General features: G+C 39.2%; 1 protein-coding gene across 1 annotated transcript in view; it reads right to left on the reverse strand.

Annotated features, from left to right (window-relative positions):
- Smp_146140 (eupitrilysin (M16 family)) overlaps positions 1-4,284 on the reverse strand; it is a 30,089-nt gene extending 25,805 nt beyond the window's left edge. The window contains exons 1-6 of the mRNA XM_018788643.1: positions 4,145-4,284; positions 4,003-4,109; positions 3,815-3,966; positions 3,664-3,778; positions 3,533-3,629; positions 2,547-2,704 (exon numbers count right to left, since the gene is read on the reverse strand). Coding sequence (XP_018654165.1) covers positions 2,547-2,704; positions 3,533-3,629; positions 3,664-3,778; positions 3,815-3,966; positions 4,003-4,109; positions 4,145-4,207 — 692 coding nt within the window. The 5' untranslated portion in view covers positions 4,208-4,284. The remainder of the gene's footprint in view (positions 1-2,546; positions 2,705-3,532; positions 3,630-3,663; positions 3,779-3,814; positions 3,967-4,002; positions 4,110-4,144) is intronic.
- Between the last annotated feature and the right edge of the window lie 9,533 nt (positions 4,285-13,817).

The following is a 13,817-nucleotide window of genomic DNA, read 5'->3' on the forward strand; positions in this document are numbered from 1 at the left end:
ACCCTCCATGAAATTTCGGTGTAAGTTATAAGGCCTGAAAACTAAGGACCTAAACAGCAAAAACTATCCATAAATAAACCCCTAACTTCCGAACTGCATAAAACAGAATAACAGGCTTCATAAGACAAGGAGCTAGAAACTCGTGCTTCTGGCATATACAGTATCTTCAAAACCCATATACAAGATCGAGGCGAGAATGTTCACTTTATCTGATCCAGCCAATTTAGGAAGCCAACATGATTCACCTTTCGTGTATCTAGAGACTCCACAAATTTTCTTGATGATGTAGACTTACCACTAATTTCCAAAGTAAAAGACACCTCGAATAGATTTCAGTCAATGGCCTTTCTTGCGCTTTTTACCTATATAAGAGTCTGCAAGGACAGGGATTCCCGAAATCGTCTCGTCATAGTTTGCCTGGGCTCTCACTAATTGTAGCTCAAACTAATTAAACAGTGGGTTTCTTCCAGTTATGTTTAGATGTAATGATTACAGTGGATAATTTTAACACACAGGTGGGTGGACGGATTGTAACACCAACTGAATTATCATCATTGCGACCGGACACACATTGACGAAGCTCGCCATTTCTAACGCGATATAGGCATAAGATGTAAGAAATCCTTCAAAGACAACAATCTTTGTATATGGTCGATGAACATCTTTAATTAGCAGAGGGCTACTTTCATCAAACTGTTGTGAATTCAACTTAATACAGAGAGACCGACACCACAATAGCACCACAGAGAACAATAATTGACATAAAACGCTCTGATTTACACTATTTTATTCATTTATTTAAACACATAAATATTGGTACAGAGGGGCACCAGATATATATGCGCTGCGACAGTCTGTTAAAAGTAATTTCCATTCGAAAGATACAAAATACATCCAGTCCTTCAGGACACTGCCGGTTAACTAAATAGTATTTGCATAGCATATCATCGTGCAGTAAGACGACGTTACCCGCATACTCGAAGTCGAAAATCCTTTTCCTGGGATAAAGATCCACACCATTATCACGTACTTCGGAACAGTTTCCAGAATGTCGGTGGCAGAGTTGGAGAGAAATAAGGAGATTGAGAAACCGTCTCACTCCACTTCTGGATTGCAACAATAAGGGAGAAGTAGTTGAATGGCTTCAGTGTGACTGAGGTGTTTTTGAGTAGAGCTCTTTAATATGTGAAAAGAATTTTTAGATACAACTTTGTTCTACTAACACTTTCAAGCCATAGTCCTGTCCAACGAATTGAAGGGGCTCCTGTCATGAAATTCAACAACTACTGTCAGTAAGTTTGATGCTGTAGCATTCAAAGAAAAGTGAATATATAATCATTACATCTCCGACCTAGATGGAAACTTGCGTTTGAAGGTTACTACTGATTGGCGTATCATCAACCTCACGAACTGTTTCACTGACACCGGATATTTTTTTGCTAGTGACCTGGGAGTTACTAGATGCACCTGGTGCTTTCAACTCATTACCGTGCGTTGATCACTAAGTTACTTGGTTCTCAGGCATGCTATAAGAAATTCTTCGAGGTACAGGTCTACATATTGCATCAAGCTTGTGATCCACTAGAGTAGATCGATGTGCTCTAAGAGGTCGTATGGAGCTTATAGAAACTCTATGCTTATAAGCAAGACGTTTCGCAAAGCCGCGAGTGACCTCACTTGCCATTATCAAGCATATGCAGCCAGTCCCCATTTACACTTTTCGGTTGACTGGTGATAGCTAGACTTGAGCCTGACAGGGATACTTGAATGAAACACAAGTTGCAGCCGATTCGGTTGCATCGATTCAATCACAACGATTACGTTGCTGACAACACGAGCGCAAGATAATATCAAGGCAAATCAGGGTGTGATCAGAATCTAGATATATACTCCGAAAGTAGTGACAGCCTTGTAAACGAGCATACCAGAAGTGGCTGGTCGCAATGTGATCAATCTGACCTCAGGAATGAGTTGCAAAGGAATGGCCCAAGTTGGGATAGTAGCAACAATTGTGCGGGGAACTAGGCTGAACATAAACAGATTGTGGATTGCAAAGAACAGCATGAGGCAATCGCCATTATCCAACTTGCGATTATTATGTTTTTATTAGCCACCCAATCGACTCTACTCTGTGCCTAGAAGCTCGACTTCAGCATTCAATAACCCAGATAGCAGCACAATATGTCAAACGCGCTTTACTGGTGTGATTTAATTGGTTGTGAAACTTATCCTCAATCGGGTCTGGGCTGCAATCCGTCAGTGAGTAGATAGGAATTACAATGACCTGCTAGGCAAGACACACCAACTCAAAAATGATACTGTAACTAATAAGAGTTAGTGACGCCACTTTGAACAAAATTTTAATGCTGACTCAACTGCTATGAAAACTTAACTATAAATTTGATACCTGTAATCATTTCTTAATTTTTTTATTTGAATATAGACCAGTGAAAAAATTTAAGCAAGATAGTAACGGCAAGCAAACTGAAACCTCCCCAGCAAGAAAAAATATTGACACTGAACTACACAACTTACTGAATACTTACCATGAGTTGCTCGGATGGTAATACTTATTGTGAAACTCCTTCAGATACTCGTACGTTAGTGTTGGAATACGTTCTGGACTCCCTGCACTAACAAAACCGTAAGTTTGCGGAAACAAATTGTTTTGGATAGTTTGAGCAAAACGATTCAGTGAGTTAGACTGAAAAGAAATAACATTTGTTGTGCAACTGAAAACAAAAACGGGGAAATGAGTCGAATTTGTAAGCCTCATTTATGAACTCGACGAAACGACGGTTTATTGTTCGAAATCTGACGCTGTGACGAACGAACGACGAATGAGCCATGAACATAAATCCTTCGTTTGATTTTGTATATTCCACCTAGGTTAACCTTGTTTGGGCGACGGTGGTAATAAAAAGCCAAATACGAACTAAGTTGGACGAATTTATTTCAGGCACTCGTTTGCTCAGACAGGCAGCATGATGAGAATCGAAGCGGAGAAGGTAAACATGCCAACTTCAAATGTTACTCATAACAAGCATTAATGTAACTTTAAAATAGATGAAGCGTAGTATGACAAGGAAACAGACATTAAATAAGTGTACAGACACATTTTTCAGCAAACTGGTTAGTTTTTTATTAGTAATCCCAAACTATGTGCGATAAGCAGATGTATAAAGCCTATATGGAATTTACGTTTCGGGAGAGATTTCGACAACCAAGTTAATAAAATGAATTGATGTAACTAAAACTAGCAAGAATAAATGAATCTGTTGAAGTTAGGCTGTGGTCAACAGGATGCTGGATCGAGCCCTATTTTTCCAACTAACGTTTAAGAAGTTAAATAGTACTACATTTACAAATCTAGTACTCAAGCATCTGAAATGAGTCGGATTAACATCTTATTGAAAAAGAATAAAATTCAAGTATCACATGAAGTTAATAATGCGTAGTGAGTTTAGAGGCTAAGTTGACAGGTTTTTAGAAACTACTGTATACGGACAAAAAGAAAATTCAAGAAACTCACAAATACACCCTTCATTTCATTGAAGACTACGCCCTTCAAAACCAGATTTGATGTCAAATCTTTAAGGTTTTCTGGTTCTAAACGCCATCCTTCTTGCCTAAAACTCAGAATTAAAAGTCACCCAAACCTACATAAAATCAAGCTCTTCGATTTTAGGTCGGAAAACAGCATCTAGATAGACCTTTAAAAGATTCTGGAAATCGGTATCATTCATTGTGCTGAATGGGTACATAGTCCAATCGCTGGCTAGAAAAAGTGAGTTGCCATTCGCATATAATTTACCAGTAAGAGCATTCATGAATGTAGCTTGACTTCTATGGGTCATCTTCATGAACGGATCACGGCAAGGATACTTTTGGGATCCGCAAAGAACAGTATGTTCTAAAACATGAAAAACACCAGAATCGTCGTGTGGAACAGTCCTAAGTTGAACACTGATCTACAATAAATTAAGTAACATCTAACCTGACCTGAATGTTTTGTTTGGATCATCTCGTGCCAAGTGCAAGTATTTTGCACCCGACTTCTGGTGCTCAAGCTCAGCAGCTAGTAATCGAAGCTCTGACACTTCGAAAGACTAAAAGGATACTCAACACAATAAAAAAGACTTACTCTTTTTAACCTGAATCCATGCAGAAGCTTATTTGCAGCAAGATTTTCGACTTTACCAATCATAACAAGTAGCCAGTTGATATATTTTTATTTATTGTCAGTAACTAAGGTAACTGATCGTATGATCGAAATTCCAATCTAACAGGCATAAAAAAACGAAGGAAATAAGTATATCCCAGAGCTTGAGTAAGACTATTCATCGTGACTTACGTTCGCGTTTTAAGTTAGTTATGATTATTGTAGAATATAACACGTGGAGATTAGCTAAGTTCCCCATATCAAATCGAGATATACGATTGACGAATCGAATAGCAAACGAATAAGAATAACTGTAATGACACTGGTAGTGAGAAAGACTAAACACTAGGAATATGGTTCCCAAAGGAATGAGTATATATGAAGAACTACTGAAACTTAAGATCGAGAGGAAAGGTGAGTGCATCTAAACCACCTTGATTGATTCTGAATCCCATTACCCAACAACCTGAACCACTGAATGTGTTTATAACGCGAACCTCAACCAGGTGGTTTACACCTATCAGTTTAGCTTAGATCAGCTGCCAATAACTTCATGGACAGATGCGATGCCTTGGTTCGGTCGCCTTAAGCTTTCTTTCAACATATTTTCACTGCAGTCAATATTACAAACATCTCAGACACTTGGATCTGCTCACCTGAACTGAGTGTACAATAGTTGTTTTTCCGGAATAATCTTACTGGTGACTGATTTAACAAGACCTGTTTGTGTGTGTTAGGATAGGTGTTTGGTTGCTTACACCCGCTGTCCCTTTTTTGCTTTTATTGTCCACTAATGGTCACGGTCAATGCATGCACTTTATTTTAGTCTAGGCTTAAGTTATGGTCGCTCTCCATGGTTCCTTGAGCCTGAAGGGATGAGCTTTCCAGCAATTAACAATTTGCTTTGGGTTTCTAAAATCCATTGGTCTTTCGTAATCTGATTAAAACAGGAGGCGGATACTACAGTGTATAAAACTGATGGGATATAATAACAACCTTCTTCAGAATGAACAATTTTTACATAGAACAGCTAATTTTTCCTCGTATAGATTTCCAGCTTTGTCATCTCCATGTATCTCAAGGATTCGCCTGTTATGATTATTACGCCGGGAAAATCATAGAAATGAATGCTTTCACTAAAGAATGATTGAGGTTCAAACATAGACTTCGAGAGTGACAGTTTGCGATCAAGCCTCTTTAAACACAGTTGATGGAAATCTTGTCGATTTGTATTTATTTATTTAAGCACATAAACACGGCTACAAAAAGGCACCAAATAGATATGCGCCACATAAACCACTCGATTTGTGAGGTCTGGAATACTGACGGGGCGCCCAGACCTAAGTAGGCGGTTTTCTTGGGAAACCACACCCGGACCCTTTGGCCTAAAGATCTAATCCACAAGGCAGTGGAGCAACGTCAAGAGATGCAGTCCCATGGTAGCCGGTGACCAACGATTGGTCCATACGCCATTTGTCTCTTTAGGATACTGAAACCCATGTGCACCATTGGTTTAGAATCAGGGTTTTCCAACTCCTCTAGGTGGACTTTCCGTGTCCACCAACCCGGTTAGAGCGCCGGACATTCGCTTTTCGTCCTCTGAATTTCATAAACAACACCCGCCACGAGAAGGTAGTGAGTAGGACTTCCCTGGCAGTGGTTGTATGCACGTGGTAACTTGAGAGCATTTCGAGAGGGAGAGCTAACTCTCCCCACTCTCAGCTGTACCAGGGCATTTGTATTTATCGTTGTGATACCGAGTCTTTGAGATAGACATTATGTTCAAAGTTTGTACTTCCTGGGAATAATCAGTTGTTAAAACATAATTGCAAGGAAGGATCACCATTTTTATGATCGACCTTTTCTAATCCCCTACTTTTGTTGTGGTAAGGCATAATCATTGCAGGTGCTGGTAAACTAAGAGAAAAGTCATAGGCATAACTTCGTTTTCGGAAGCCGAGTTGCTACCTCTAGTTTTATTACTTTTTAAAAGACCTGTCTGACGATGCAAGAGCTAAAGAAGCAGGTGGCCAAGCCAACACAGATCAACTGGATAATTAACATACACAAGCTGCACATCCACATTAAAGTAGCATCTGTAGCCGCGATTCGGGCTTTGGAATGGTGCTTAGATCAAACAAATAATTTCTATTAGAGAGAAAGGTCCAATGATCATTAGCTTAACGTTTAGGCTGAAGTTATGCCAAATATATTGATTGAATCTTGAAAACAGACCAAGAGCAAATGTGGTGAGTGATGAATAACAACTAGAACCGACAACAATGTAGACCACAGACATAAGAATAGAAATCAAAAATTAGGTCTTAAAAACCCGAATCCAGTTCGAAAGTATGAGGAACCATGAGTTTTTACAGGTACGTGACCAGAAACTAGATTTTTTTATTTTATTTAAACATAAATATTGGTACAGAGGGGCACCAGATATATATGCGCCACACAAATCTCATTTGATTTGTGTAGGGACTGTGATACTGCCCAGGTGCCCAAACTGAAACAGGTGGTTTTCTTAGGGGGCCACATCCCAAGCCTTCGACCTAAAGGTCTAATCCACAAGGCAGTGGAGCAACGTCAAGAGATGCAGTCCCATGGTAGCCGGTGACCAACGATTAATCCATACGCCATTTGTTCCCTCAGGATACCGAAACCCATGTGCACCATTGGTTTAGAATCAGGGTTTTCCAACTCCTCTAGGTGGACTTTCCGTGTCCACCAACCTGGTTAATGCGCCGGATATTTGCTTTTCGTTCTCTCACTTTCGTAAACAACACCCCCGCCATGAGAAGGCAGTGAGTAGGACTTCCTTGGCAGAGGCTATATACGCGTGGCCATGTGAGAGCATTTCGAGAGGGAGAGCTAACTCTCCCCACTCTCGGCCGTACCAGGGCATTTGTGGCCAGAGGCAAGGGATACGATGTAAGAAAATAGAAAAAAAAACCACTGAGGACAGAGCCTTAGCATCATCTGTTTGGATAACTTACAACAACAGCCGCAAGTTGTAGTGGTTTGAGTTTGGCCAGAAGAGACTTTGTATACTGGGGGAGAACACAGAGTAGCGTGAGAAGAGTAGGTAGAGAAGAGGAAAGATGACCAGCTGACTCAGCAAAGCACACAACGCCCTTACACTTATTAAGGAAGGCAAAAAACAGCGTTCAGAAGTAACGAAAGCCTCGGATTAAGACAATCCGGAAATCGAAACCAGAAACAAATAGTGTAACTCGCTACACGAGCGTAATGTGCAACTCAAACTGTTAACTGGAATCGCTGTTAGGGTAATTCCCCAATGAGACTAGCATAAATTCCCTGCTCGATAAGCTTCGGACTAACTGTTACAGCTCAATTAACAGTAACAATCTAACCAACCGACGAACTAATAACTTAAAATCAAAAGGCACCGCGGTAGGGGTCAAAATACGCACCTTGAAATACCTCCCAATTGACCTTCAAACTGTTGAATCTAGCGTACTACAAGTTCCGTGGTATTTACGTCTAGACTGTATTTCCATAAAGCATTCTTTTCGGTTTGATCCTTCGTGAGCAATGAAAAGAACCAAGTTTTTACCAGGATTAAAATAAATAATTTTGATGTCAATAACGTAAACTGTATCCTTCACTTAGGGGCATTTCCCGCTCGTTGGGTAGATATGCGTTGAAGTTTAAAGCACATTTCATTACTGATTTCACTTTGAACTTCTAGAGCTCTCTGAAAATATTTTTTATATTCCTGTCGTGCCAGAAATTCCTAATAGAATAAGGAAATATGTCATAAGTTCGGGACTGAAATGAAACATTCAACACTACCATGTAGCACTCATCAAACCATCGAAGAAATGGGGGAAACTTTCCAGCTGTACGAACTTCAGATCTACTACCACTGTTATAATATCAGTGACTTATTTAGACGCGTTGCTAGTAATACACCACCAGTGATGACTGTTCGTTATCTGGTGCAGACATCTGCAGCATTTCCTCAAGTGTAATTAACCGCCGATAAAAACTCGCCTTCAACTTGCATGAAATAAACTGAAAATGAACCCCCTCACACAAATAGAGGTATATAACCCTTAAGTTCGGCTTATGCAAATCAAATAATGAGAATGGAAAATGATGCATTCAAAACTCCCCTGTACCCTCGCGACCATAGAACAGAACAAACAACCACTCAAGATACAAAATTCGTTATTGTTGATCTCAAGCCTCGGTTACTCAAATTTAGCAGTACTGCTGAACAGCAAAAGCCATAATTAATTTCACTGGTGAACGGAATCAATAATTCTATTGGACACTATTTGCAACAATACATATATAAACACGATATATGTAGTCACAGAATACCACTTAATACTACCATATTCAACATAACGACTTTATGCTCCCTGTAGGATTTAATTTTAATACGGAGTAAATTAACAGTTCCACTCCGTTTACTACAGGCACACGAATATCGAGAAAGTCCAACCAACATTATTCATAGAATAAATGATAGACCCCTTGGGAAAGCCTTTAAATGAAGCCACCTTTCCTTGCCGGTGTCATGTCCTCCCACCCAGTGTTCTAACAGACTTAATAATAAACAAATGAGTTGCTTTTGCTTGGATGCTAAACCGCAAGTAGCGAAAGCTGTGAGCATGTAGTGGCATTGGGCCCTAAAATCACAACCCTCAAAGCTGAACATGAAACATCTAAGGAGATAGATATTCAATATTTAACGCTCAGAAAAACTCAACGACGGAAAAGGCGGGAGGAAATAATTCAATTAATTCAAATCCATTGAATGGCATGGCTCGGCCTTACAGGCATGATCACCCTTGTGTAGCTTCTATTCATATTAAATATATTGTTATCTCCAGCTTACATATCTTCTCCATCATATATTGGTGATGATTACGACAAGACGAGTCAGTGTAGACAATGATGTGACTTACAAGTAAGATCTTATAGATTGGGCAGTTACAACATAACAAACCTAAAATTTTAGAATTAGGTCTATTATTGGAGCAGTACTAGTAACGAAGTAGATCATAATTCCACAAGCAAGCATGGACTATTCCCCGTAAAATCAGTTCAGTCGGTTTCGAAGGAAACATCTAAACCTGATTCTACTTGTGCTCAAGAATAGGTGATAAAATCACGTGAATCCTAAGCAGAACAACGAGCACATGCTTCTCCATCAATCAACCTAGAAACGGCTATAAACCCTAGGTCTCTTCTTTTATTCAGTATCAAACAATATGACTCTATTCTATTGATGAGGGTGAAAAATCATGGCTGATCATGATCACGTACATTACGTGGGCTGAAAGACACTATGCAGAGTCAACATATAAAAGGGGCTCTGGTCCCTAGCAGTTTCTCTCTGAATGGCTTGTGAGATCCATAAGCGTAAAATTAGGCAGTACTATTTAAGAGTTGTCCACAATACTCAGATCCTATTACATACCAATAATTGTCATCTTCTTATACCTAAGTATCTGGCGTCGAGTTGCAATTGAATATGATCGCCACTACAGATATTAGGTTGGATCCCTCCGTAAGCAAAAGACCAGAAGGCTGTTGACGATTGTAATAAGAAATATTTGTTGGCGATCTCGTGGTATCGAAAGAATAACGGGATCGTATCAAAGTTTACGAGCGGAACTACCAAGCGTATGCGAGTTCGTGCAAGGTCACAGACAACGGAAGAAAGTGTGTTTTTGTACACTTAAACAAACAGGTACAGTAAAACAATCACTGGTACAATTGGTTACAATAATGATTGTTTCCGTTATACCAATCGTATTCTCCTCATAAACGTATGTCAATACATCTCATTCTAATAAACTTTGCCCAATCTTTCACCATGCTAACCCATGTTTCTTCGAGTTAAACTTGTCAACCTATTTCAACTTAAGCCAGATGGCTTAAATGTTTGGCCAGTAAAATGGTTTTAGGTTTAATTTCGAGAAAAGTTACTAGCCGTTAGAGTTCTTTTCACTCCGTTTGGCCCCTTTTTTAAATGGCAAATGAGGTATTTGTTCACGATCTGTTCATTATTTTGGCCTTGTGTGGGACAGTTAAAATAGATTTGTCTTGCAAATAGTAACAAAACTAATTACAAAAATCTGCTACAACCTTCCCTCTCCTTTTCCACTTATAGTGACCCTGTATCTGACTCCTGTTGCATTATATGCTGATTATCATCGAAATATTTCTATCTTCGGATGTACTCATTGACTGGAGCCGCACTATTGAACAACGAAATAAAGAAAAGAGTCGAATACGGGGACGGTTTTTGAATACGTATATTTCGTGCTTTCACTGATTTGATCAGATAACTAGGGAAACGAAAGGGAGAACGCAAAAACTAGAGGGAGAAGCGAAAGAGGTCGGAGAAGGAATGTGAACCAAATCAAGAGTAACTCAATACCCATAGTCAGACCAAAACTAAGTTACAGACATTTGATGAAAAGGATGAGCAACCAACACATACAATCATATAAAAACAGTCAGGGTCAATAAACCAAAAGTGATAAGGAGGGAATTCAGCTTGCGAAGAATTATTAGGTTCGTTTATCCAGAAACTAGAACAATCTATGTGTACAGCAGAGTTTTTGTGAGCGACAGCCAATCGGTCATGTTATGTATGTTCACAAACCGAAACGGAAAGCCAAAGTCCATTGTAGGATCCATTCTGAAGGTTTTGTGTGTGAAAATCCCTCCATGCATACATTTGCAGCTTTTTCTCATAGGTTTCTTTACTTGTACATTTTGTTAGTCTTTTTGATGCTATTCGAGATTGTATTGCTTCATTTCATAATAGTTTTCTCACCTTTCTCTTTCGCTTTCACTGAGTTTCTGTTTCTTTCTGAACTGTATCTATGTTGTTTTAGTTTATATTTAATCTTGGCGGCAGCCATATTGATTGTTCCCTCTTTGATTGTGTTGCTTGAGTTGACTGGGATCGTGCATTTTGGTTGTGAATTGAAGCCTTTTTCCAGAGTTAGAAACACTTTGTTTTATAAAGCAACAAACGATTGTCTTTTGAACGGATTTTTACTTGATCCATCCAGAAAGGTAGAATAGCACTTATTTTTGGTGCGTTCGGTAATTTTCTTATCTTGTCTATTTTATGTAATTTAGATCGACTATTGTGGGAACAATTGTTGGTCGAATAACTGAGTGGTAATATTTGTTTAAATAAAATTGTACATTTGTATTTATGATGAAATTTAGAACTGTTTTTCCCCAATCGCCTTGTTCTGACTTCAATTGAGGTCCACGCATCTCTTCTCATCCAGACAGTTATTCTTCAGCCAAACTTAGTTTGGATCTTACAGCCATGTTTTTTAAACGACAATTTTACAGGCAATAATGGTAATGTTACAAATTGTGAGAATTGATAATAAGTGCAAATGGTAACAAAATTAATCACAAGATACTAATTTGACCGTCCTTCACAGCCTCGAAAACAGTGCTTAACGCAGATGATCTTATGACTATGCAATAGACTTTAGGTTCAAATGCTATCTTGTCTCTTCAAAAGACTTAGGGTATATGACTGGACCAATAGAAACATCTACAGCTATTTTAACAAATGTACATCGGTAATAGCAAGCACTGACGATAAACTATCTGCACCTTACTTTGGGGGTGATTCCAGCATCACACTTTCCGCCACTATAATAGAACTCAATTTCACTTTTTTTTGGTACTCCAAGTGTCTCTTATCTTTGGCATTATTAAACCAACATAGTAAACTCTGTCTTCGGGTTCGTCAGTCATCTTGATTACAGAAGTATTTAAAACCACCTTCAGTGCCTAAGAAACCGCCTGAGAAATACCAGCATCTTCACTCTTGAAGGGGAATGTTTTCCTTTTGTCAAGTTCTCCAAGGGGCGGAACTAAACGGATTCTAGGAATGAGATGCAAATAACATTTAGATTGTCAGAAAGCTCCAACTAGTAAACCTGTAAAGTACAAAAATGTGAGGGGAATATGGTCCAAATGTATCACGTCCTTCACAATACCCCTGGCCACAGTATATCGCTAAATCATTTCCACACTAAATGCGAAATTATGTTCACGCTTTGTCGTGGTAAGAATCTATAATTTGTGGAACCCGCTACCAAAGGCGATAGTAACAGAGCCACTTTTAGGGTTTTCTACAACAAGACACAACATTTACCTTAGGTTTTGAGGGTGACTACCCTCAGTGTTACTCTGTGATCATTTCACTATCATCAACTGATTTATTTTATCAATAAGGCTCGGAAGGAACATTACAAGAAGCACACCTTTATGTCACCGAGATAGCTCTCTCACTATCCAGGTGTGATTCTCAAGAAACAGAAAGTCCATCACTTCTTCCAGTTTTCAGTTTCAAAAGGACAGGAGGCTAAGTGACCTGTGTTGGTCCTAGCAAAGGTAATCTCTCAGTAGATCGAACTTTCTTCTGAAAAGGTCGACAGATCCAACTTCAAACACGTGCTGAGGTAGTGAGTTCTATTCGTTGACGATTCGACAGTCAGCTGACAAGTATTTTGTTCTGGGCTTGTGAACATTTTTGGAGCGTCCCCGTAAATTCTCCGTTTCGGAAGACAAGAAAAATGAGGGTGTATTAGGTGTAAATTCACCATCAAGTATTTTAAAAACTGTGACCAAGTCACCTCTGGTTCTTCGACACAACAATGAAAATAGGTTTAGTTTAGTTAGTCGAGAATCACACAGGAACTTTGATACTCCGGAAATCAGCGTAGTAGCGGTCCTTTGAACCTTTTCCAGCAGTTTGCTGTCTCTTTTTAAGCAAGGCCTAACTGCTTGTATGCAATAATGGAATTTAGGATGCAGGAATAATGTATACAGAGTTGGACTGGCCTTAACATCGACATGACGAAAGACCCCAAGTGTTGACTACACGGTTCTAGAACCTGTGGCGTCCATCGCACAGCAGTGTACAGTAGCTTTTAAGTCTTGGCTAAAAATGACTCCCAAGTAATTATGTGCCTGGACTACAGGTAGCTCACTGTCATTCATCGTGTATATATCTGTACCTTGTTGACCAATATGCACTGCAATGCACTTATGAGTATTTATCGGGAACTGTAAAATTCTAGACTTTTCAGATAATTTCTCCAGGTCATTTTGAAGCTCCAAACTATGACCTCTATTTTTTGTCACCCTATATTTTAACATCGTCAGCACATAACAAAACCGATGTTGATAGGAGGCTCGAAAGGTCATTTACATACAAGAGTAAAAGTGCCACAAGTATTCGGAGTTTGTCAACGGCTTGACAAGTAGCCAACCCAATGAAATCAGAAGTCAGAAGCTCGAAGATATATTTGATAGAATATCGATATATCCAGAAGTGATTAATCCGAGATAGCCAGAATTGTAAGAGAAGTGGAGCACGGCATACTCACTCGTGCGGATGCATGACCAAGCGCCTTCAATCAGTTGAGTTCATTAAAACTAATGCAGTCGGCACCAACTATGGAAGACCAAAAGAGCTAATGATTTTGATTTGTTCACCGCTACAAGTGTGACATTACATGCTATCCAGTTAAACATACAACCAGAATGAGTACTTTAAGTGAAAAGTTATCGTATCAAGATTATGAAGACAGTATTGCCACAAAACTGTACCCTGAGGCACTCC

Source organism: Schistosoma mansoni, chromosome W, assembly GCF_000237925.1.
Source record: "Schistosoma mansoni strain Puerto Rico chromosome W, complete genome".
Taxonomy (NCBI): Eukaryota; Metazoa; Platyhelminthes; class Trematoda; order Strigeidida; family Schistosomatidae; genus Schistosoma; species Schistosoma mansoni.